At 42.1% G+C, this 23,645-nt stretch overlaps 2 protein-coding genes across 2 annotated transcripts; one reads left to right on the forward strand and one right to left on the reverse strand.

Annotated features, from left to right (window-relative positions):
- Positions 1 to 7,582: 7,582 nt before the first annotated feature.
- On the reverse strand, positions 7,583 to 18,393 carry serhl (serine hydrolase like). Its single transcript, XM_086157020.1, has 12 exons — positions 18,240 to 18,393; positions 17,317 to 17,460; positions 15,740 to 15,853; positions 15,387 to 15,428; positions 15,226 to 15,245; positions 15,045 to 15,119; positions 12,722 to 12,831; positions 12,569 to 12,648; positions 12,450 to 12,484; positions 12,293 to 12,369; positions 12,105 to 12,192; positions 7,583 to 11,127 (listed from the first exon to the last, which is right to left on the reverse strand). The coding sequence occupies exons 1-12, from the start codon at positions 18,292 to 18,294 to the stop codon at positions 10,984 to 10,986; spliced, it is 984 nt and encodes a 327-aa protein (XP_086013146.1). The 5' UTR covers positions 18,295 to 18,393; the 3' UTR covers positions 7,583 to 10,983.
- Positions 18,394 to 19,964: 1,571 nt separating this feature from the next.
- On the forward strand, positions 19,965 to 22,535 carry mb (myoglobin). Its single transcript, XM_086157021.1, has 4 exons — positions 19,965 to 20,067; positions 20,737 to 20,821; positions 21,406 to 21,625; positions 21,703 to 22,535. Exons 2-4 carry the CDS (start codon positions 20,739 to 20,741, stop codon positions 21,841 to 21,843), a joined length of 444 nt encoding a protein of 147 aa, XP_086013147.1. The 5' UTR covers positions 19,965 to 20,067; positions 20,737 to 20,738; the 3' UTR covers positions 21,844 to 22,535.
- The last annotated feature ends 1,110 nt before the right edge of the window (positions 22,536 to 23,645 follow it).

The raw sequence follows: 23,645 nt of genomic DNA on the forward strand, positions 1-23,645 counted from the left end.
AAAGGATACACTTTTTTTTTTTTTTTAACCAAACAAATCCTTCCCAAAGTAGGTAACTTTTGGCACCTTGAGTAAATCTGCTGTGTTTATGCATTACATCATAGCTTATTAAAATCACTACTACACAGTTTTGGCACGGTGGCAATAACAGTCCACATGCTTCTCAGCAGCTGCCATGCCCACATTATCAGCAAGAGGATCATCCTCCCATTGCACGTAGATTGTTCACTTCACTAACCAAACGCACGATATAAGTAAACATCATGATATACGGGAGCGATTGTCAAATACAAAATTTAAAAGTTGGCACGAGCATGTGATATACATTAAGTTTCCAACAAATATCCATTCCAATCTCTTTCTGGCATCAGTGGAATTTCCCCATTTTTTTTCTTTCTGATTTCTACGGCAAAATGTATACAATATGTGAGACATCAAAGAAAGATTGGGATGATATAAAAAGGGCTTGTGTTGTCAGTTAATTAGTCTTCCACTTTTCTCCCACTCCCACTCTCCCTCTCTCTTCATCACCGAGGGGTTGGCCACAGTCCCGCCGGTGTCCTGGCAGCAACCCCTTTGTCCAGATGGCCCGCCGCCCGATCCGCCTCGCCCCCGGCGATCATATCAGGGCATTGTTATCGTCGTCCCTGCAGTTCACGCTGGCCACCAGCGGGTGATGCCTGACTGTTTTGTTGCTCCATTTGTGGGCATCCTGCAGCCCGGGCTCCAGGAAGTACAGGCACGCTCCGAATCCCGCCAGCACCAGCACCGACACCAGCAGGTAGAGCGGCACGAACCAGTCCAAGAACAACCACGACATGGCTGCTGTCAGAAAGGACGGGAGGAGGAGAAAAAAAAAAACAGGATGAGATACAAGAGGGTGGGATAGATGGCAGTGAGAGAGTGAGAGGAGGTCTATTTACAAATGCTCCTTACAAACACTGGTGTCACGCAATGCAAAGTGTAACACTTCCCTGTGCCACGATCTGTAGTCTCTCTGAACACAACCTGGTCTTTCTTAACATTTAGGAAGACATCCTGCCCCTTGTTCCCGGGAAACAACAAACCGCCGTTCAAGCACCGGCATCACTCCGAATTTTTCATTCTCCCGCTCCCTCTGAAAATAGTAGACAGTTGTAAATAAAGACAACATGCTTACCTGAAATCACTGGCGGATCAGTACGTCTGGAGGGGAGTGGGAGAGTGTGTGTGTGTGTGAGATACGCAGGAGTCAAAGGGATCGTTCGATCATGTCCTGATCCGGCGCGGCGCTGCAGCTCTCACGGTTGTATGTCAGCGCGGTTGAAATCACAGGTGCTCTCTGAGAGACACAGGAGACGGGAGCTGCATGCGGCTTCATCGTCCAGCTCTTGGCTCTGACGTTCAAAGGAGGGTGGGGGTTGCTATGACAACACCCCTGCTGATGGCAGAGAGGATGGAGGGAGTGGGAGGGAAACTTATATAACTATAATCTCTTCTTTTTTTGGGGGGGGGTGGGGGTTGGGGGAGTGGGAGTCGAGGGGTGCGAGCCCTTCAGATGTCTCTGGATGCTTGCACCGTTACCGCTTTTGGCGTAAAAATCAATTCCACTCCATTTAACACCGGGGCCATCACGCACTTTGTGTGACATTGAGAGAGGCAGGGAAACATTTTTTTTTTTTTTGTGAGCAGCACCTTCCACATGTCTCATCAGCTGCATTGTTTTAAGGAGTCACTGCCTTTTCTCTCCTCCTCTTTCCTTCGAAAAGCCGAGTGCGGGGAAGCTGGCCTACATAATGAAAAGTTGTGAGAGGATGTCATCATTTTAATGACTGCCATTTTTAGCTCGTTGCTCGTGGAAAAAGCAGCCGGATTACGGAGTTCACCTCGACGTGACGAGTCCTGATATCCTGCATTAGAATTTGTGTTGCTTGACAACAGAACTGCATGAATCTTCTATATCATCATTTACATATTTTTTGATTCCGCTACTTTGTATCTCATTATTTTTTCTTTGCTCTTGAAAGTAGTAGCTTATCATCATGTTTTATTTATAAAAAAAGAGAAACGCAACATAACTGGACTTTTTATGAGAAGCACCTTGTCATGTGAAATAATGGAAATTTCAAATTCCCATTAATCCCTGTGATTGATTTTGACTGTTTTTCTCGATCGAAATTTCCCCGTCACTTTTTGTTTCCACCTTGAATAAATAATTCTTTTCAATAGTTTTCCACCGAGCAACGCTGGAAAATGACATCGAAAAAAACAGCTTTCACCCTTAGTTGTTCCAGGTTTAAGAATCCCTCAGTTTGTGCTCACTGGATCTATAAAAATACTGTTATAGATACAATTACTGTGCCTAAAATGGCAATAATTAAGTATGGAAATGACCAAAAAAGAGAAAAATGTGATCGCCATGACTCATACAAGCACGGATGAACACAGCCGGAGGTTTTGAAGAGGTTCAGGAGGTCAGAAATGATTTCTTTTTCAGATCCACATGCGCAGTAATAATGTCTCAAGGATCTTACTGCAAATATATCTTGGGTTCATCAGCTTAAAGGTGCAAGGCGGAAGGTTTCCCGTTCGATTCCGATAGGGCGCCATCCTGTGTGGAGTCCCATTATAAACCCGGACGTGTGAATGAGAGCGAATGACCGTGTCTCTTTACGACCTGTGAATGAGAGAGTGAATGGTTGTTTCTCTCTAAAAGTGGCCCCGTGATCGATCCAAGGTGAACCCCGCCTATCACCCAATGACAGCTACGATCGGCTACCGCCACCCCGCACGGAGGATACACGGTATCAATAATGAATGGTTGAATGAGCTTAAAGTGTCAATCTTTTTAAGGAATACTTCTCCGAAGAACCACTCCCCCCCGCCAAGCTCCCCTGTTCCCTGACAGCCCTGGCCTTTATCATGTCTTGGAAAACTCATCAGTCAGAGGTTCAGACAGTTTCTCTATATGTTTGTCCCAAACCCAGTGAAACACGTTTTTTCGTTCAAACCGATGAGGAGACGGACGCAGCGGCGGGTAAAGAGATCAAAGGTGGCTTGAAGCAGCAAGCTGTTGGTTCACGTGGGAACGTAAAGCCTGACGGAGAGAAACCCAATTTACAGAAAATCATGCAAAATAAGTTGCATTTCTTCTCCTCTAGAGGAGAACCAGAGATAGAAAAACTACACCTTCTTCAACCAACACCACCGACACGCCTACGACCTAAAACAATAAAGTAAATGGTTTCTGACAGCTATGATACATCTAATTGTCTGTTTTTAGTCTTTTTTTTTTCTTTTTTGCATTATTCATTATTCAATCGCACACAGGACGCTATGAGATTTCATATTAACGCCTCTCACTTCCCCTCATCAAAGGTGCAAACTTGTGTCTTCCACCAGCTATATTTACATCTGTGTATTTGAACCTCTCCTTCCGCACAAAAAGATAGAATAGCGAGAGTGAGAGCTAAAAAGCAGTGACACGGGTGCAGCATTAAGGCAACGTTACCGCAGCAATATTTCTACGTTTCCTTTTTTTATATGTGGCGATTAAAGTCAAAGAGTGAAATTATTGGCTCTGCGGTCACAGTTCGGGGCTCTGCACTGTGAAACGCTATATGTACTTAAACGCCTCACGAAATACAGCCAGGAGTTTACAATTTGCTTAATCTGCAATTTTGTGTTGGTGGTTTTTAATCCACTGTTCTTGAACAGCTCTGATTTTCACAAGTTAAACCGGAGCGATCTAATGTCTCACTTGGAAATATTGTGAGGGATAAGGACCTCACTTTCCATCAGCGAGGATCAAACTGTAACCTGCCAGTAACACCTGCTGGTGAAACAGACTGAATGGAGCCTAGGGAAGAAAAAAAACATGTCTAATCTCAACCTAAAACACTAAAAACAACCACATTTCCCTTCAAGCCACAGCTAAACCGTAACAAAGTAAACATCTCCTACTTTACAAAATATTTTAACTGGACTAATATCCAAAGATAACGTGTCAACAAATGAGCCATTTGTAATCCAGACAGTCATATAGGTCTGAAAAGTCAAAATGCAATAAATAATTGATCCATCAGCTGATATAATATGGCAGTATGTGCACAAGAGTAGCATGTAGATATCAATGAAATGTCATCAGTGTTGGCACCAACAGAGAAGGATAATACACACAAACACACACACACAGCACTGCGTTTGTATGATAATTACATTGAATCAAATATTTGTTGAACATGAGACAGTGCAAACAATACATTTTACACGTCGACACAACCAAATGACATAAAGCCGGTGTCACATCCATGAGCAAAATCGGATCCCGATGCTGGGTTTTTCTCAAATCTCTGAAAGGACAACTGTTCAATGTGGTCATGTGACCACTGTGATCACGTGACTGCTTTCTACTATGGTTGCAAGTGTTTTCTTGCGACTATCTTTTTCATCATAAAATGATGAAATGGGGGGAATAAAATCCAAGTTACTCTCCTCATTTTTATCTGCAAAAATGCACATCCTCCCAAGAATACTGCCTTGTAATATAGATTCACTGATAAACACTAAATGTAGTTTTTCAACTCCCTTTTCAAAAAACTCTCTGGCTCTAACACCCGAAACACACCACGGGTAGTCAGAATGAGGCGGTCTCGGCTTAAAGCTGAAATGCCTTCAACACATTAGACAAGTCGGATTTACCTCCATGACATTTATCAGTAATAAACCCTAACCTGAATGTGTCTTTTCACTTCTTTGCAAGATACAATGTATATGTGTGGGTGTGTGTATGCTGTGTAAAGAAAATACTCTGTAAGAATAAATAGAAATACAAATGGACACAAAAATGATTTAATACTCTTTGCCACGTTATAAATAGTTTTTTTTGTCGTATTTTATTTGGCTTTTTTGTGCAGATATTAGGCTTCCTGTCACTTCCTTTACAGCCAGCCGCGCCTGTCTCCTCCATTCCCTTCCCGGGAGCGTGGAGGAGGAGACGTGGGTGATTAGTGGCTTCTAAAGTGCAAAGTTTCACACTCAATCAAAATAATGATGTCGACAAATAAATCGCACACTCCCAAGTTCACGACGTGACAGCGGACGTGGTCTCGACCAGCCCAGCCAGGGAAACCTGGAGTGGAGAGTAGTGTTTGGATGGAAATAAGAACATTTATGTACATAGATCACAGCAGCAGCCAGCAGAGACAAATCTGGCCTGCTAGGATAAAGGAGTTGTTGCTAGTATCAGAGGTCTTTCGGTGACGCAGAAGTGCCCTCTGTGATATCAAGTTTATCTTAATAGTTTAAAACGCTTTCAATATTCCTAGATAAGGTAAGGAGAGGTAGGGTAACATCATCCTGTATCAGAGCAACAACGGGGATATTGACATGTTGAATTCAATTCATGAATTTATTTATCAAAACAGCTTAACGTGTTTTAATAAACAAACACATGAAGTAACTAACAATAACAAATTCCATGTGTTGTTCATCTTGCAGAGAACCAAGCGTGAAGAGTGAATGGAGCCACGCTAACAGCCCCCGTCAAATACACATCTGTCTTGTTTACTGTAAACAAAGGCAACACTCAGGTTGTGGAGAGGGTTGGCGACAAAATCACTTGACACAAAAAAATAAATAGCAAGCGACAACAAACCGCATTTGGACTGACAGCTTGATGGATCGTCTCACAGGCGGCTGTGTGGGTGAGTTGGAGAGAGTTTCTGGCAGCTTCTACCACTCACTGCTTCTCCGCATTTTCTAAAATCCATTCATACTGTATCTATGTTTCCAACAGGAATAATACTTAGATCATAATGCAGGCAACTTAGGAGGGTCTCACAGCCATTGTTCATCTAAACATGACATGTTTACTTTTGATAGCACAGAACAATGTGTAGTAAGTCTGGTAGAAAATGTGACTTAGTGCGTAGAATTGTCTGCGTTTGATTGGCTCATCGTCAGAGCGCATGGGGTCTCGTGTACAGACGCCGCAAAGAGCTTGGGACGGTTGAAGTGGAAATGATGGTCGCCTCCGTTTGAGGAAGCAGAAACCTAAAGGTGAGAAGTCTGGAGGTGGCGATAAATGTATCTATTATATATGCCGTCGCAAAGTCTCCCTCCTTCAAAACTGGTGCTGCGGAGAGAATTTTTTGTGAGAATTTTTTAACATTTTCTGTCAAAGGTTTCTTTGAAAAACAAAAACATATTGACTGCACTGTGTGAAAAATCCAGCCCGATTTCTACGCCAACCCAGTTCAATGCTTTATCTGATTACTTTGTCGTTTCCAGACATACAGTTGGGAAAAAAGTATTTAGTCAGTCATCAATTGTGCAAGTTCTCTCACTTAAAAAGATGAGAGAGACCTGTAATTTTCATCATAGGTACACTTCCACTATGAGACAGAATGAGAAAAAAAAATCCAGAAAATCACATTGTTTAATTTTTGAAGAATTTCTTTGCAAATTTTGGTGGATAATAAGCATTCGATCAATAACAAAAGTTCATCTCAGTACTTTGTTACACAGCCTTTGTTAGCAATAACAGAGGCAAACATTTTCTGTAAGTCTTCACAAGGGTTTCACACACTGTTGCTGGTATTTTTGCCCATTCCTCCATCCAGATCTCCCCTAGAGCAGTGATGTTTTGGGGCTGTCGCTGGGCAACATGGACTTTAAACTCCCTCCAAAGCTTTTCAATGGAATTGAGATTCGTTGCCTCGGCGGTGTGTTTGGGATCATTGTCATACTGAAAGACCCAACCACGATTCATCTTCAATGCCCTCGCTGATGGAAGGAGGTTTTCACTCAAAATCTCACAATACATGACTCTTTACACGAATCAGTCGTCCTGGTGCCTTTGCAGAAAAACAGCCCCAAAGCATGATGTTTCCACCCCCATGCTTCACAATAGGGTTGGTGTTATTTGGATTCAACTTCTTTCTCCTCCAAACACGACAAGTTGTGTTTTTCCAAAAAGTTCTATTTTGGTTTCATCTGACCATAGGACATTCTCACAATCCTCTTCTAGATCATCCAAATGCTCTCTAGCAAACTTCAGACGGGCCCGAACTTGTACTGGCTTAAGCAGAGGGACACATTTGGCACTGCAGGATTTGCGTCCCTGGCGACGTAGTTTGTTACCGATGGTACCCTTTGTTACTTTGGTCCCAAATCTCTGCAGGTCATTCACTTTGTGTTCTGGGATTTTTGCTCACCGTTCCTGTGATCATTTTGACCCCCCGGGGTGAGATAACTGCAATATTTTAGCGTTACTCGAGCACCTTCTCGTGAGTGCAAACTCTCTTTCCTTACTTTCAAATTGAAGCATCCTATTAGTACTAACGCTTCATCTCTGGAATTTTATCCCATGCTTTTGAACAGATAGAACAGAGAAGGGAAAATCAAATTACTTTCAAGTATATGATAGAAATATATAATGTTAATAATAACAATAACACTATTTTCCCCTGCAGAAATGGGTAATATTATCTTTCTTGGAAGTTAAAAGAAAAAGAGCACCAATATACGACGAAGGACAAAGTACTAATATTATATTATATCATGTTATAATCTTTTCAGCCCATCAGAATTTCTTTTAATGCTTTCTCTCTTTCTCCATCGACAGGGGAGTTTTGCATCGGAAGAAGGTGACTTACACCGTTTTTTGTTTTTATTTTATTTTTTTAAGAAATGCATACAGGATTGAGCCATTGCATTCCAATCACGTACTGCGTCCACTGTGGGTGAATGTCTTCAGCTGCAGCGCTGCGGGAGTTACAGTACATCCACAGATCATTAATCAAGAAGATTCACTATCTATTGTTCGTAAAATTAAAGTCCCCACTCTCACACTGGAAGCCACGTTCGTGTTCGCCCACAGTGAAAAGTTACTCCGTCTCTATTTGAACTCACACACCGTCAGCAACTCTCCGGCATACACAGGCGAAGCGGAGAAGACCTCGGGGGCTCGATGTAATCACAATTAATGAAGTGCCAGGTCCACCGGCCACATAACCCACAGTCGGGAGAGTCGTAAAAAAAAAAAAAAAAATCAACAAATCAATTGCAGCTTTGGCTTACGGCTTTATAATCTCTTCATATTTCATCCGTCCTAATCTTCATCGTCTGATTTAATCAGAGCCGGGTAACTGGTGGCAGCACCCAGACGTCCTTGTCCCCCCCGGTGATGCATTCTAACTCCTCCTCAGGGACCCCAAAGATTAAATCTGCATTGCGCCCCCCCAGAGCTTTCTTACACCAGCTGGCAATGTCCCTGGCTGAGGTGGACAGGTCTCTTCTGCTTTCTTTTAATAAATTATCTGATGGTTTTAGGACCCCAAAAAGGGTCTGGATTAACATAATCAACTGTCGCAAATGTTCTTTCTTCCCAAGGTCATTGTAAAGAGGTGAGTCTTTCAGCAGCTACTTGGACTTACTGGTGCCCAACCTGAAACCTGTGAGTTCCCATCATCAGAATCCTTCAGAATCACTCCCAGTCCAAACTCACGCTTAGAATCAGGTCTGTCTAAAATCTTCTTCTTTTCCTTACAGCTTTTCCCTTTAGGGCTCACCACAGCAAATCAACCTTCTCCATCTAACCCTATTCTCTGTATCCTCCTCGCTCACACCAACTAACTTCATATCCTCTCTCACTATGTCCACTATGTACATGGCCAAACCATCTCAGTCTGGCTTCTCTGACCTTCTCTCAAAAACATCTAACATGTGTTGTCCCCCTGATGGGTTCATTCCTTATCCTTTCTATCTGCGTCATTCCCAAAGAGAACCTCAACATCTTCATCTCAGGTCTGTCTCCCGTCTCAAAGGTAGAAAAGCTGGAGAGACTGGTCAACTCATATGCAAGGAAGTGGCTTGGCCATTAAACATTCCAAGCCAATTTCTCCAAACCGTTTGGTCGAGCTGATTTCATAACTTTCATTTCAAACTGCAGTATTCCTTTCAAGGAATATCTCTCAAATGTTTTTATTTTTGGATATGTATGTAAAATAAGCAAGTGCTGTCATCTAATTCTTAAATCAGGAATCAACTGAAAAGAATTTTTGACAATAAATTTTGGCAGTTTATTCAAAGACATGATCTAATGTCCTCCTCGTCTTATCTATTCTATTTTTTTCTCTAATTGCGGCCACTCTTGAAAAAAACGGTAATTGATTGCAAGCGATACAAAGAACTGTCTTGGTTTAGTTCCAAACAAAGGTTTCGTTTGAAGCATCCAATGAAACGACTAATTTGACGGCCAAAAGAATTATGGAGTTTTGATGGAAAATATTATTTCCTGTGTTTTTTTTGTACGGTTGGCGGAGGAATGATGGCATCAGGATGCCAAAACTTTGACTCCTCACCCATGAGACTGGAGCAAGATTTTAGGATGAAAATACACGTTTACACATTTTTCACTTTTGTTAGTTGTGTGGGGATAGAAGCTTGGATTGCTTTGTCTGTTGATTCACATCTTTTCTGTTGTTACACATTTAATAAATGCTTGCTGGAGCTTATATTCCAGGTGTTACATTTGGAGGACACAAAAAACCTGCAGTCGACACCTGATTATCACAGGATACTGACTCATTTGACAAGTTCAGCTTGATATAAAAAGCAGCTCTATCTCCTCGTAGACCCTTTTCTGTTCAAACATGAAGGGTGTACTTGAAAATGTCATTGACGCTTTATTAAAGTATATTCCATCTGGCAGCGGTGGCGGGAGTGGCCGGGATTCCACACTTTTCCCTGTTGCCACTGTGTTTTCAGAAAGCCACGATCACATCACTCAATTGTCTAAAAAAAAACTAGCCTTTTCTAAATATGAAGCAACATTTTCGGTTTGGTTCCACACTTTTTAAAAGGGATTCACATTTATGTTTAAGTCACAACACCTTCACCCCAAAGGTCTCAGAGCCAATGAGTCAAATTCTGAGTTAATGGAATATTTCGGCATAAAGAACGAAAACACTCTGTATTAATAACAATAACATTACACAATATATTAGACTCATAACTGCTTCCCTGCTGTTGTTTGCTGCATTGGCTGCATAATCCCCACACACAAACACACTCAAATCCTATCACACCATTATTTTCTGCAGGTTAACTGATGATATATGTAGACAATAAAGCAGTGTTGATGTCTAAAGCAAGATTATTAAAATAGATTATCACCTGTATTTCATGTGTTATTATTAGAAGATGCAGCTGTCAAGTAATGCAGTACGTGAGATGAAGGGCAGCTGAAGTTGTGTGTGTGTATGTGAATGTATCTAAACATTCTTATTAGTACATTGGAGTTAGTGTCTTCAATACAACAGCCCAAGATCATTCAAATAGTACCTTGTACCTGGAGTGTGAAACTTGACACACACATACACACAAAAACACTCACACTGACTGTGATATGAGAGATAATGCATTAAATCATGAGAGATGTTCCACCTGAATCATATACAAGTCACTTCAACTCCTCCTCACCTTTAGTCAAAAGCACTTAAAGGAGCAAACCCTGGAGGTTTCGCATTGGTGACCGGCACACGGTGAAAACCAGATGTGCTGTTGCATATTTGGACACGGCAGAACATGTGGTGTGCACACTATTAATGCAAATATATGGGAAATGTGTGTATCCAGATGTATATCCGTGCCTTATTACAATAATCATCAATGTCATTGTTTCAAATTTTTCAGAAAACACAAAAAGCTTACCCATATGTTGGATAAGGATTTGATTTAGGCAAAATGTTAAAAAAAACAAACAGTTCATAACAACAACCCAAACTGAGTGCGGGAGCAGCTGGGTCGCCATGAAGACGAGTAGTTGATTTTCTTTTTAACTGCATATAAGCTTTTTTCTTCCCTCCATGTAAAAGAAGAATCGAAACAGTGGAAGAGACAGCGAGTCGTTGGCTACATATCCAAACTGAGGTTAACTGAGGTTGTCTCATTTCAAAATTTTGAAACGTTATAAACTGCAACAAGGTAATGCTCTCCTGCCTATAACTTGGGGCTCGGTTCATCTTCCTGACTGACGGGCACCACGAGCACTTTGTCCTGCAGGAACTCGGACACCAATGGAGCCACGACTTCGGGATTGTTCAGGTGGACGTGATGACTGCCGGGCACCGTCACCACCTGGTGCTGGAGGACAGGAAACCGGAGGCGCAAGGTGAGACAGTCAACAATCTCAGACGCCTGTTTCCAATGGTGATTAACACTAAAGAGACCCTACATGGCGATAATAGCACATCCACCTCAACCTTTCTCGTCAGGTCACGGTGTTTATGCAAGGCCTGGGATTTACGCCCGTGCGCCAGCTCTACACATGAGCGGCTGCCTGTCATTTCAGTACCTTCGCATGTCCGCACTGACTCGCCAACTAAAGCTACCCATACATTAGGAGACTGAAGAGATTTGGAAAACACTCATGGAAAGCTATCATCTCACACCCGCTCACATCTAAAGACTAGCATTTAGAGTTTTAAGTCTGAGATTTTACAAAGACTGTCAATCTTACAGGATCACTATTTACAAAACGACAACTTTATTCTTTCAGCAATTTTTTTCCCCACCATGCAATGTTTTCAGCGGGTATTTGCAGAGCCTCTGCTATTTCAGTCAATCACTTTTCCTTCTCTACTCGGTCGCGATATGTCAGAGTGGCAAAATCACCCATACTGGGCTGTTCTGCCCACAGCTCCACCTTCCTCTTCTCTTTCTGGACAGTCTATACTGACCGAGACTCCCTTTGCTGTTACCGTTCATCCATACCACTAAGAAATACTGTCTATGCCCGCTACACCACTTTGCTGATTTTTGTCAACCAGGATTCCTTTACTCGCTTTTCTTAGCACTCATCCATTGGTTCTTGATTGTGTTACATTACTGAAAAAGACTGAAAGACTTGTGATAATATCAATATTGTCACAAGCCCAAGACTAGGAAAAGACTGATCTAAAAGTGCTCTGATTACCACCTTATACTTAGTGACCAAGATGATGGGAGCGCACTGCAACTCCAGTAAGACACCAGTAAAGCTCCTACACTTTCCCTCTGACTTTCACTTTTTAGTCTGCAACCCTGAAAATTGTTAGGCGTAAGCATTAGAATACTCTCACATTTCTGTCCCTGAAGGCTTGCATGATGGTTGCCGTGAATTTCTTTTGGTCTGACTCGGCAAACATTTTCTCAAAGCCTTCATCTGCTCTGGAGGGAGAAAAAGAAAAATGACACATATAGTTTGACTGTTCCCATATTGAGATAGCATAAATATAAATATAAATCTGTACAGTGATGAATGTCTTACAGGACGAGAAGGAACGAGGCTTGTATCCTTGACAAGAACTCCAGGCTCTGCTCCAAAGTAATACGAACAATGTTTTTCTGAAGGCGAGGGAGGGAAACACAAGTGACTTGAAAGGGCCGCAGATGTCAGCCTGGGGTGATTTCACAAGGGAACCTACCAAGTTAATACGAATGTCTCGGGAGAAGATGACGCCTAGAGGAAAAGGGCACATGAGGGTTATATGAGAAGGGAAAAATTGGAGCTCAAGTAATTATATGAGAGGTAGTGATGATGTACCTCCGTCTACTTGGATGAGGCCGCGCTCTAAGAGCACATGCACGGACTCTTTGGACAGAGACGGGTTCGCCTCCAATAACCTGCAAGAAAACCACTGTTGAAGTGTTGCTACGCCCCGTCATAGTTCGGTGGGCGAGGAGGAGGGCGCGGTACCTCTCGGACGCTTTCTCGTAGGTGTAGACTCTCTCCGCCTTCTCCTGCGACTTCTTCTCAATCTGCAACAGCCCATCGATCCCCTGCCTTGTGATGTCGGGGACTTCTTTCTGAAAAAACAAAAAAAAACAAAACAAAAGAGCAATTCAGTTCTCAATCCCAGACAAAAAGGTAAGCACGCCGGATTCCCCTGACTCTGTCTTGAGGCAGCGGTCAGGGCTTCATACCGGCAGACGAAACCGACTTCAAATGAAATTGCTATGGCAACCACTATGGAAGTGAGTGAACAAAACATACTTTAAAACTGTGTAACTAATGAAACTGTATGTTCAGCATAAGTTCTCATGTTCATAAGTTCTCAGTATTCTTCTACTTTGAGCTGCCACAGCCAATCATCTGCCTCCATCTTCACCCTCTCCTCTGCATACTCGTTTCTCACACCAACCAACTTCACATCCTCTTTCCCATCCATCCACAAATCTCCTCTCATGTCTTCCTCTAGAACTTCTCCAGCTCCAGATCTTCACCCTCCCTTCTCTATCCATTTCCGAACCATCTCAGTCTGACTTTATATCCAGAACATCTAACAAGTGCGGTCCTTCTGATGGACTCCTTCCTGATACTCTTCATCGTCCTCTCTCCCATTGACAACTTCAGCATCTTCATCTCTGCTGCCTCCGGCTCTGCTTCCTCAGTGCTCTCACCTCTGTCTTCAACACCTTTCTTGTCTTTCTTGCTGGTGCTCTTTTTAACACATCTAATTCTTTTGTCCACCTATTTCTTCACCTCTTCTCCACACAACTTATAAACCTACACCTTCTTCATCTCCACTCCCTGTAGCCTTTGCCGTTTCACGTGCACCTCATTCACACACACACCATGTGCCGTAGCTAACCTTCATCGCTCTCTTTTCCAGTTCATACCTCCACCTCTCGAGATTCTCCTCCACCTGTCCCTATTTCTCAGCACAATGTCATCCACAAACGCCGCAGTTCGGCGACGCTCCCTGTCCGACCCTCATCCACCGGCCTTCTTTTGAGAAAGGCGAGGCGGGCTATCACCTCATCGCTTTACGGACAGGACTCGCTCTCTTCTAATTATCATCCTCCTCTTTTTTTGGCAAAGAGCGTCAATAAGCAAGCGGCATCTTAACTTGAAAGATTACTGTCTGACATCACCCCCACTTAGAACAATTGACTGCAGCAATTTTTACATTGGCTCCGTCTAATTTATGCTAATTCTCTGAGTCGCCAGATAATAAGGAACATTAAAAGGGGTGTTGCTAAGTGACAGTAGTTCACCCACACAGAGTGCGACTTCTCTCAATTGGATTCTGGATTCTTCGTTTTCTGTCCCTTTGATAAACTGGGAGATTATGGGTCCTGAAGCAGCTGTTAAACCGCTTTGTCGAGGAGTAAGATCAGAACGCTGCTCCTGTGCTGCTTTAATGAGGTGCATGCAAATGAATCCACTCAGCGTAGCATCTGCTGCCATGTCAATAAAGGCTTCCTGCTCGGCTAAGTACCGTGAGACGAGCCGCGGTTGGAGACTTGGCTCTGGACTCAGAACCGGGCGACTAAATTAGCGCTTGAGTCTCGTCGAAATCCCCTGTGTAATTGTGCTCACAATTGGGGGCCCGTCAGTTGTTTGCTAACTTCCAGATTAAGAAATGAAACTAAGAACTACACATTTTCAATCACTTAAGTTTTGCATCTTTGTCCCCTAACATTAACTGAAGGCAATAAAGATTATCGGGTCGCAATGAATTTTTGATATTTAAATATTCATATTCATATAATATTCTTATATTGCGCAGTTGGGTAAAATTCTGTCAGACTTGGTGCATAAGTTTTTTCAGTAACATATTTCCCAAGGACCTCCACCTTTACCCTTCACTACCAAGTAATAACCAGTTCATCCTCCCGCTAAAGTGGATATCTAGGCCAGATGCAGTGCGATCCCCCTCCGGGTGTCTCAAAAGTATCTGGTTTGTGAAAATGAAGTGGGCGCAAGGTTACACCGGCCCTGACCTTTTTTAAGCTCGAAAATGTAATAAGCTCATTTTTACTTCGAAAGCCAGCGGTTTGCGGAAATTCCCCCCAGGGCGCTTTGAGAAATCATCCTCAGAAAAATGGGTTAGACCAACGGGCAAAGCACAAGCCTGGCCACTGCTGTCACCAGCTGAGGCGAAATAAGTTCTAAAGCAGGATGCTGGAAATGTATCTCCAGATCGATTTCTCTTTATCTGATTGGCTGCTTCAGATGCAGCACAGCATCGATGAAAGTACCTTTTTATCAACACTGACAATGCGAATTAACATACTGGATCTGTGGGTAAGAATCCATAGGAGTCCAGCAGCACGACGGCCTCCACCTTCTCTGGATACAGAGAGCTGAGCTGTGAAACACACCGGGAAGATCAGAGAGGGACGTCACCCCAATGTGAATCTTTAGGTTCTGAGTAAAAGGGCCAAAAAGGTGTCAGACACTCCCCTCCAACACACCATTCCAGCGATGTTACCGCCTGAAAGAGAAGGATGGGCAGATTTAGACACACGCACAAGTGTGTGTGTATGTATATATATATATATATAAATACATATGTTATAAAATACAGCAGAAACATATGGATTTACTGGGACGGGGGCTGGGCGGCCGCACTCACCCATACTGTGGCCAATGATGGAGAATCTGCTCCACTGGAGAGCTGCGGAGTTAATTTCACACATCATCAGGCAGGTTCAGACTCTCATCAAGGAATATATCAGATTGTTTTTTAAGTTGAAATAGAACATCGACCATTGTTGGGCAGAGCCGGACAATATGAACTGAAACGAGTAGGTGGACTTTCCAGCAATTCCACATAAAACAAAACACAGTAATTGTGTGTCAAACAAACTAAAACATAAAAAAATAAATGTATCTAATAGTGTTATTGAGTAACATAAAAAACGATCGGTTTGAAGAAATCGACCTATTATAATCAAAGTGATAACTGATGATCGACAGAGTACATACCACTGATGACCCTGCAGATGTCTACCACATACATGGGAAAGTGATACAAGCTTCCGGGGGGACGATGCGATGATAAACCGTGACCCACCAGGTCCACGGCCACATATCTACAGTCTGAGAGCACGGAGAGAGAGAGAGAGAGAAAGGAAGTCTCACTAGTTTCTCAGGGGATGCTTACCTGACTTGAACTTACAAATGTTGCAAGTCAGCCAATTAAAATGTGTACGTACTTGCGGCAGCAAGCAAACAATGTATATTTAAGGCGAAAATAACATCCCTTAACAGCTGGATCCCATTGCAGTGTCTACGCTTGATAAAGTGGAGTGGGGGGATTTTTATCTGCGTGTGTCCAGAGTTGGAATAAAAACAGATTTAGCGGGGGTAAAAAAAATGCGATACCACAATATAAATATGTACCCCCATATCTGCTTTGGTAGGAGAAATCACATGTCAGAACAATCCAAATAAATCATCTGAGTGTCCCCTCGCAACATGAATCCAAATTATCTGTTGAATTATTTATATATTATAAATTACTTTGAAGTCGGATTTGTCTCGTCCTCATGTCATTTCTTCCCCCTACGCTCCCTATCTTGTCTGCACTTCTATCCCTTTTCACCAATGCATGACAGCAACCTCACATCCTCTCCCGAATCCCCGGGCTCTTGTTTCGCAGGTTCCCAGGGGGCCTTGCTTGATATTAAAGTTATTACTGCATCATTTTAGCTATTCAAGATGTAACCAATGGCGCTATTATTATTACTATTAATAGTAAAACATCATTTGTGCAACTTCCACCAACCCTCAAATGCCCTCTGTCACTATCACACTCTTGCTTTCTATCTCTTCCTTCTCTTCCTCTCTTTCTACCCAAACCAATTGAGATAGAGGAACACCAATATCAAGTCAGGATCTGTCTGAGGTTTCTGCCCCATCAAAAGAGAAGTGTTTCCTCACCGCCATCGCCAAGTGCATGCTCAAGGGGGTACGTTAGGTGTCCGTAAATCATTTTGAAGAGTGTGATCCAGACTTGCTCAACAGATAAAGTGTCATGAGACAACTGATTGTGATTTGTTGCTATATAAATAAAATCTGATTTGACTCCACATTGATCTGTTTCTGGACGCGGACAAAGGGGATCTATGACAATTAACTGTGTTTTATCATCTGTGACACTAGATGATATCTGATATGTATCCATGCACTGCCAAGTTTCAGCTGGAGCGTTTCAAAGCACGCTGATGACAAGAGAGCTATTTACCAGCCAATGGAAAAGAGTTAAAAAAAAAACGCCTGTCAAAAAAAAACCAGTCACACACTTTATAAGACACACACCTTTGTGAGTTGGCACGTCCTGTGACAGCAGGGTGTGATCGAATTTGCAAATTAAAACAAATGTGTTTGGTTTGGTGCATCACCTCTCTCAGGCTCACAGAACAATGAACGTTTTGAGCTGCAAATCTTTATCTCATCGTTTATGTATTTCTGGCAGGTTGACGGAGGCAGGGTGTAAGTCAATTCTATATGTTTAATGTGAATCTGTGAAGGTCTGGAAGCTGTCTGGAAGCATGGCTTACCTTTTGGAAGGAGAGGAATCAGCGTGTTGAATGAACCGCAGTTGTCGGCCCAGCCGTGCAGGCAAAGGACCGGGTGACCGTGATCAGGACCCCACACTTTACCTCGGATCTCCCCCCAAGGGACGGGAACGCTGAGCTCTGAAACTGGGACAAAAATACTGTCTGGTTCGATGTAACGATCACAAACTATGATGACCGACTTCTTCTTGAGAGGCAATTTAGAAAACAGGAATTTAAGTTAGGAAAATATAAAGGAAAAAGACAGTACCTGAAAACTCAGAATTAATTAGTGGAAGGGAGGAAATTATTTATAAAAGTCTAACTACTGTAAAAAAGAGGCCATTGATAGGTGATTCTGTACATATATGATGCTATATTTTTCATTTAAATGGTGGTAAAAAGCCTCTGGTACAGAAAGGATTGCTTCAGAAGTACCTGACTTTTGTTTGTCTCTTCATGTAACAAAACCCACCCTTAAGCAAGAAAGAGGAGGAAAGCTGAGAGGATGGAAGGGCAGTTTTCCCCAATATGTGCATCACACTTGTTCAGGGTAGATTAATATCTTTACTGATATTATTTGACGGCTGCTGTTTTTAGTACATGCAGCTGAAGGTGTGTGTGGGTCTGCAAAAGAAAGTATCATTGCAGTCTCATAACATAGTCAAAAATAACAGCTCATTCAAACGACTTAAATTAAGACTTATTGACACTCTCATACATACTCTCACTCTCTCTCTCTCTCTCTCTCTCACACACACACACACACACACACACACACACACACACACACACACACACACATGACCCTGCAATCAGGGGAACTGGTGGTTCGATTCCAGGCTGGCCCAGATGTCCTTGGGCTAACCTGCTAACTAAATTCAACAAGAAGTGTACACACACACAATAAGTAACGGTTTAGTTACCTGCTAGCTTCATTGTACTAGTAGTCAAGTGTCTGACGCTTTTCAAAACCTGCATAATGTTCGACGACAGTGCAAATAAAACCCCAAGGCTCTGGAGAAGTGAACACAAGTATTGTAGCAACTTGGAAGTATTTATTTAGACAAGTATCGCCCGGCATGTACTGTTTCCGGATGTGAAACCACATGGTAAACAACGAAGAGCCTATTGGACGGAGCGGTTGTGGAGCCCTTCTCCAGACCAGTCAACGACAAGAGGGGGCGGGGCTTACCTTTTACCCAATGTGATAACGTTCCCCAGTTTATCATTTGACTAAAATTAAAGGATGGTATCACTGACTTATTAAAAAAAAAGATTGTGATAAAAGCGTTTAAAAAAACGTTTAAAAAAACGTTTAAAAAAAGACAGTGAATGAAGAATTTAATGAAGTCAGCTGATGTCAGGAAGATTAAGTAGGTTTTTGGGGGATCCTGCAATGGATCATCACCATCCTTGTGTTAATCACACTCTACCCATGGAGCATGTGAGGTTATTGAAAATGTTCCTCCTCTCCAACTGCAAACATTTTCTGTTCACCAGCCCAGGGAGGGTTGAACCCCTTGACGGCCAGCCCACGACCAGCTTGTCTCCCTGACGTCTGGGTCACGGCTGGCCGATCAGGTCAGCACAACACCATGTGTAGCCTGGGTTTGAATTAATCAGTGGGTAATAACTTCTGAATATTTCATGTTTGTGTGTTTCCCAATATTCAATGTCCAGACATTTCTCACTAAAAAAGGTTTAACATTTTTTGGTTGAACATTTTCTTTGACATATTTATCGAGCAATTTGGTCTTGGTGTTAATAAAATGTAATATAAATTTCCGTGTGAAATTAGTATCCAGTTTAATGTTGCCGGGACATTATACATTAAAAGACGGTTTTGTAAAGTCGACAGTTTAGCCATTAAAATCCGACACTACTTTTGCTTTATGGTCCTATAACTCTTTATAATGTAAAGACATTACAGCAGAATTAGCCCAGATGGCACCGGAAATAATGATATTTTGCATTTTTGCTTGATAAAGCTGAACCCCCAGGATCTGGTACGCTGGAAACAAAAATACTCAGAAAGACCTTGCATGTATGTGTATGGGCATGTGCCAGTGTGTGCGTACCTAACTTATAACCACGGGGAATAAGTATGTATAATTGTTTAAAATGAAAACACAGTTTACATAAGGGCTTCACAGTCTGTGTGGGATAAAACATTTACTTTAAGTTTTGCTTTCCAAAAACAAGTTTTGCTATTTGTGAGTGCATTTATTTAAGCAAACTAATGTATGTGAACTATAAACAGAAGTAGAAATTAATGCAATTATATTTAGTTTTATAGCTAAAATAATTTTCATTTAAAAATGTCAAACAATATCAAATAAAGAATATATGTACTATAAATGTGATGCAAAATGACATCACAGGCAAGAGTGCATAAAGTGACCGTACACACAAACACGTACATGAATATAATTTCCTTTGTTGGCATGTCTTTATCCCTGAAAAGAGGAACGCTCTTTGTTCAGTCCCTTGGGATCCAGCAGAGCATCCAAAGCCTCAGATGATTCAAAACTAAAGTGCGACTCTCGGACGTATCTGAGACATTCGCAATGAACCAGAAGTCCGTGGTGTCGTGACCATTTTAAGATACTAGCCTGAGTCCTGTCAAGGGATGGGAGGGCTGGAATAACTGGACAGGATGAGGGGGTATAAAAGGTCAGTGGAGCGAGGGGGGGACAAAACGCAGACAGAAATATTGTATTAATCACACAGGGATACTTAACATCTTCTCAGGTAGGTATTGACTCTTTCGTGGTTTCATCATTTGTAATATTTGCGTTGGCTTCGGAAATACAAACAGGTTAAATTATTTTAAAAGGAGCTGCATAAAAAGCAACATTTCCTTAAAGTCAGTAAGTTGAAAGAAAGTTTTTTTTACCCCCCTCAAGTGTTTTATTTATCTCTTTCTTTCTAATAACTAGCCAAATTTTGTATGAAGGCATATTTGAAGATCAAATCTTTTCATTGAGTTCTTTAACCCCCGACAGAAGAAAATGTGGTGAGGAGGGGAATAACTAATGAAAACATTGTCAAAGGGAATATTAATACGATGTTTTTTTTCCATCATTGTCCTACAGTACTGTTCAAACACTAAAAGGGGGAAGAAAAAAGGACGCAATGTGGGTTAGAAATCAGTCGGGGTAATGCAGACAAGCTGTTTTTTGAAAAAATACAAATTCTAACTCATAGCATCGATTGTACCAAAATGGAATGTGCGATTTGACCCAGCTCACACCAGACAGTGACTGGGTGAGGGCGCCAGAGGTGAAGAGCCTGACCTTAGATGAAGAGGCTCTTGGCTGATGTTCAAGACGCAATGTTGGAACAATGCGATAATACTCATAAGTCCTTTCTGAAGTTTAAGAGTTCGTCACGATTTCTTTTTCTCTCCATCTTTTCCAGTCATGGCTGACTTTGACATGGTTCTGAAGTTTTGGGGTCCGGTGGAGGCTGACTACAACACCCACGGAGGTCTGGTTCTGACCCGGTCAGTGACGCCGGCAAGATAAGACTTCCTCACTTTCCGCCAGTGCTATTAAGGACACTTCCAATAACATGTTTTTGTTTGTCCCCTCCGCCGCTTGATTTTGTTTCTGTGTTAAAATATATTGTGTCAAAGACATTGAAATAAGATGTAGGTCAAAACCCCTTGGGTCCTTTGTTTTGGACATTGGCCATTACGGATTGTAACGGATTATACGTTTTATTATAAATATTATTTTATAATGTCACTCATATCGGCCGTCCACGAGTCTTCCGTTGTTCTTCTTGTAATAATTGACTCTTCTAATAAATGTGAAGACCAGCTGCCAGACTTGGCCCTCTGATGGGTCAAACACTAGAGGACAGCTGCCCTTCAGCGAGTCGCCAAGCACGATGTAAAATAATTAAAGTAGACTAATCTGGCATGCGAGCCATTTGGCTGATCTTTTGTCGTGTACCTGGACAAGTTGATTGGATGTCCAGTATTTCACACAGTTTGGTATTTATCAGAGGCTGTGACCTGAACAACAACAACCGACAGCCCCGGATACCCCGCCAGTGAACAGCGTGCTTTTTGTGCCCCTCCAGTTTATTCACAGAGCATCCTGCCACTCAGGACCTGTTCCCCAAATTTGCCGGGATCGCCAAGGCTGACCTTGCCGGAAATGCATCCGTTTCCGCCCACGGTGGCACCGTGCTCCAGAAGCTCGGAGAGCTGCTGAAGGCCAAAGGCAATCACTCTGCCATCCTCAAGCCGCTGGCCAACAGCCACGCCAAAAAGCACAAAATTGCCACCAATAACTTCAAGGTCAGTTCGACACACGCTGGAGACGATCCTTAACCTCGGATGTCCATGTCACAATCACGCTTGTCTTTTTCTCCAAGCTAATCTCCGAGGTCCTCGTCAAGGTCATGGAAGAGAAGACGGGAATGGACGCCGCCGGACAACAGGCCCTGAGGAACGTGATGGCTGCCATCATCGCCGATATCGATGCCAACTACAAAGAGCTCGGTTTCTCTGGCTGAAGTTAGTTAAAACATCAGTCTGGAAACGTTGCTCATTTGAAACTCAAATACATTTGCCTGCAATAAAATTAAATCTATGTCCTGAAGCCATCATTAATTTTGCACTGGCTTATCATGTTTGTGGTAATATGAGTTACTGCACTTAACCACTTTCAATTGTATGACATACACTATTGCATGGGTCTGCAAACTCATGGTTCATGTTTCAAATCAAATTCAACATAAAAAAGACATTCCTGAATTACAACACTATTTGTTTTAAAGAATTCTATTTTAAATTTCAGCCTATGTGACAACTGTTTTCAAAAAAGCCCTCATCAAATACTGGCAATATTTTGCTGAATCATTGAGAGGTCATTACTTCTACATAAAGGACACCATACGTTCATATGAAACTAATATCTTGCTTATTTGAAAGTTTTTGACTATTTTCAATTGATTTAGGGTTAATTTTGATTATTTCCAAGACATTTATTCCCCGCCTTCTCTCACGACTTTGAAATGTATACAGTGAATTTTCAGAGAAGAAAACAATAAGAAAACAGGCTGAAATAAATTTTGGATTAACCGATTGCATCTTTCTAATTCTGACCCTTTTGCTCCACCACCCCTCCACTTAGGATCACCTTCTCTTTCATATCGTTTGCTGGTTGTTTTTGCTGACAAATAAAGATGGCTCTTATGAATCAAGATTTTCCGGAGTCCTTGGTGATTACAGATTCGTAAGGGAGGATTCACATAATGAGATGAAAATCGGGAGATTTTAGGGTGACGGCTGTTAATAGTAACTTGCGGTTTCGATTTTGTTGGCCGAGGGGGGGGATTAGAAATCAGGTCAGTTGTTGTAACGTCTTAAGAAGGGAAGGGGAGAGTTGAAACAGTGGATTTGAATTCATGAGGAAAATAAGTTTAAAACTTTATCCCAATTTATGCTCACACGCACGCACACAGGATCACAAGAGCACAATATATAACAGCAGACAGTAAAGCACGGTTTTTATCTTCTAGGCTCTCTCCTATCAGTTAATCCGAGTGCCCATGATAAAGCGGCGCCTCCTGCAGAGCAGCCAAAAGTCAGACTCTCTCCCGCAGTCTTATCTCGGGCCTCATCTGCAATTATATTTCCAGCCATCTATCAAACCTCAGCCTCATATGAATCAATCGTCGCCGGGCCTCATCCGTTCGCGGAGCACTATCTCGCCGCTGTGACAGACATCGACTGCAAGTTTGAAGGAGAAATGGGTCTGGCAGCCATGGAAACCAACAAAGAGGCTTAATGAAGCGTAAGGCATAATGAAATACATAAAACTGTGTGACACTTAAAATAGGGGCTTTGAGAAAACATCCCCAGACAGACGGGTCACAAAGTTATCGTTGGTACCAGGAACGTTAAACGCTTCAGCGGAATCGAATATAAACAATCATTCCCCTATCAAGACCTGGTCTTTGACTCGAAGTCTACCATTTGAAACTGCACAGATAATAAAGAAGAAACTTAATCTGTTTCACTCAAAGAACCCACTAGACTTTTCTTCTTCAGTTATAATTTCGCTTCAACCTAAATATGTACATTTTCATTTCTAATGTGAAGGCACATTTAGTCAGGATAAAAGTGATTTGGGTCACTGGCAAAGATCCCTTCAGTGATATATATGTAATGGATTTCTTTCCCAAGTTATTAAATAGTTGTTAAGTCTTTATTACCGATCATATAAAATTAACCCTCCTTATTAAATCTGGCGGTGAGATTTGCAACAACGCAGAAACGATGACATGATGTCTCAAAGATGAAGGGAGCTGAT

Source organism: Fistularia commersonii, chromosome 12 (assembly GCF_037954325.1).
Source record: "Fistularia commersonii isolate RoL2024-O1a breed Wild chromosome 12, RoL_Fcom_v1.0, whole genome shotgun sequence".
In the NCBI taxonomy this organism is placed as follows: domain Eukaryota; kingdom Metazoa; phylum Chordata; class Actinopteri; order Syngnathiformes; family Fistulariidae; genus Fistularia; species Fistularia commersonii.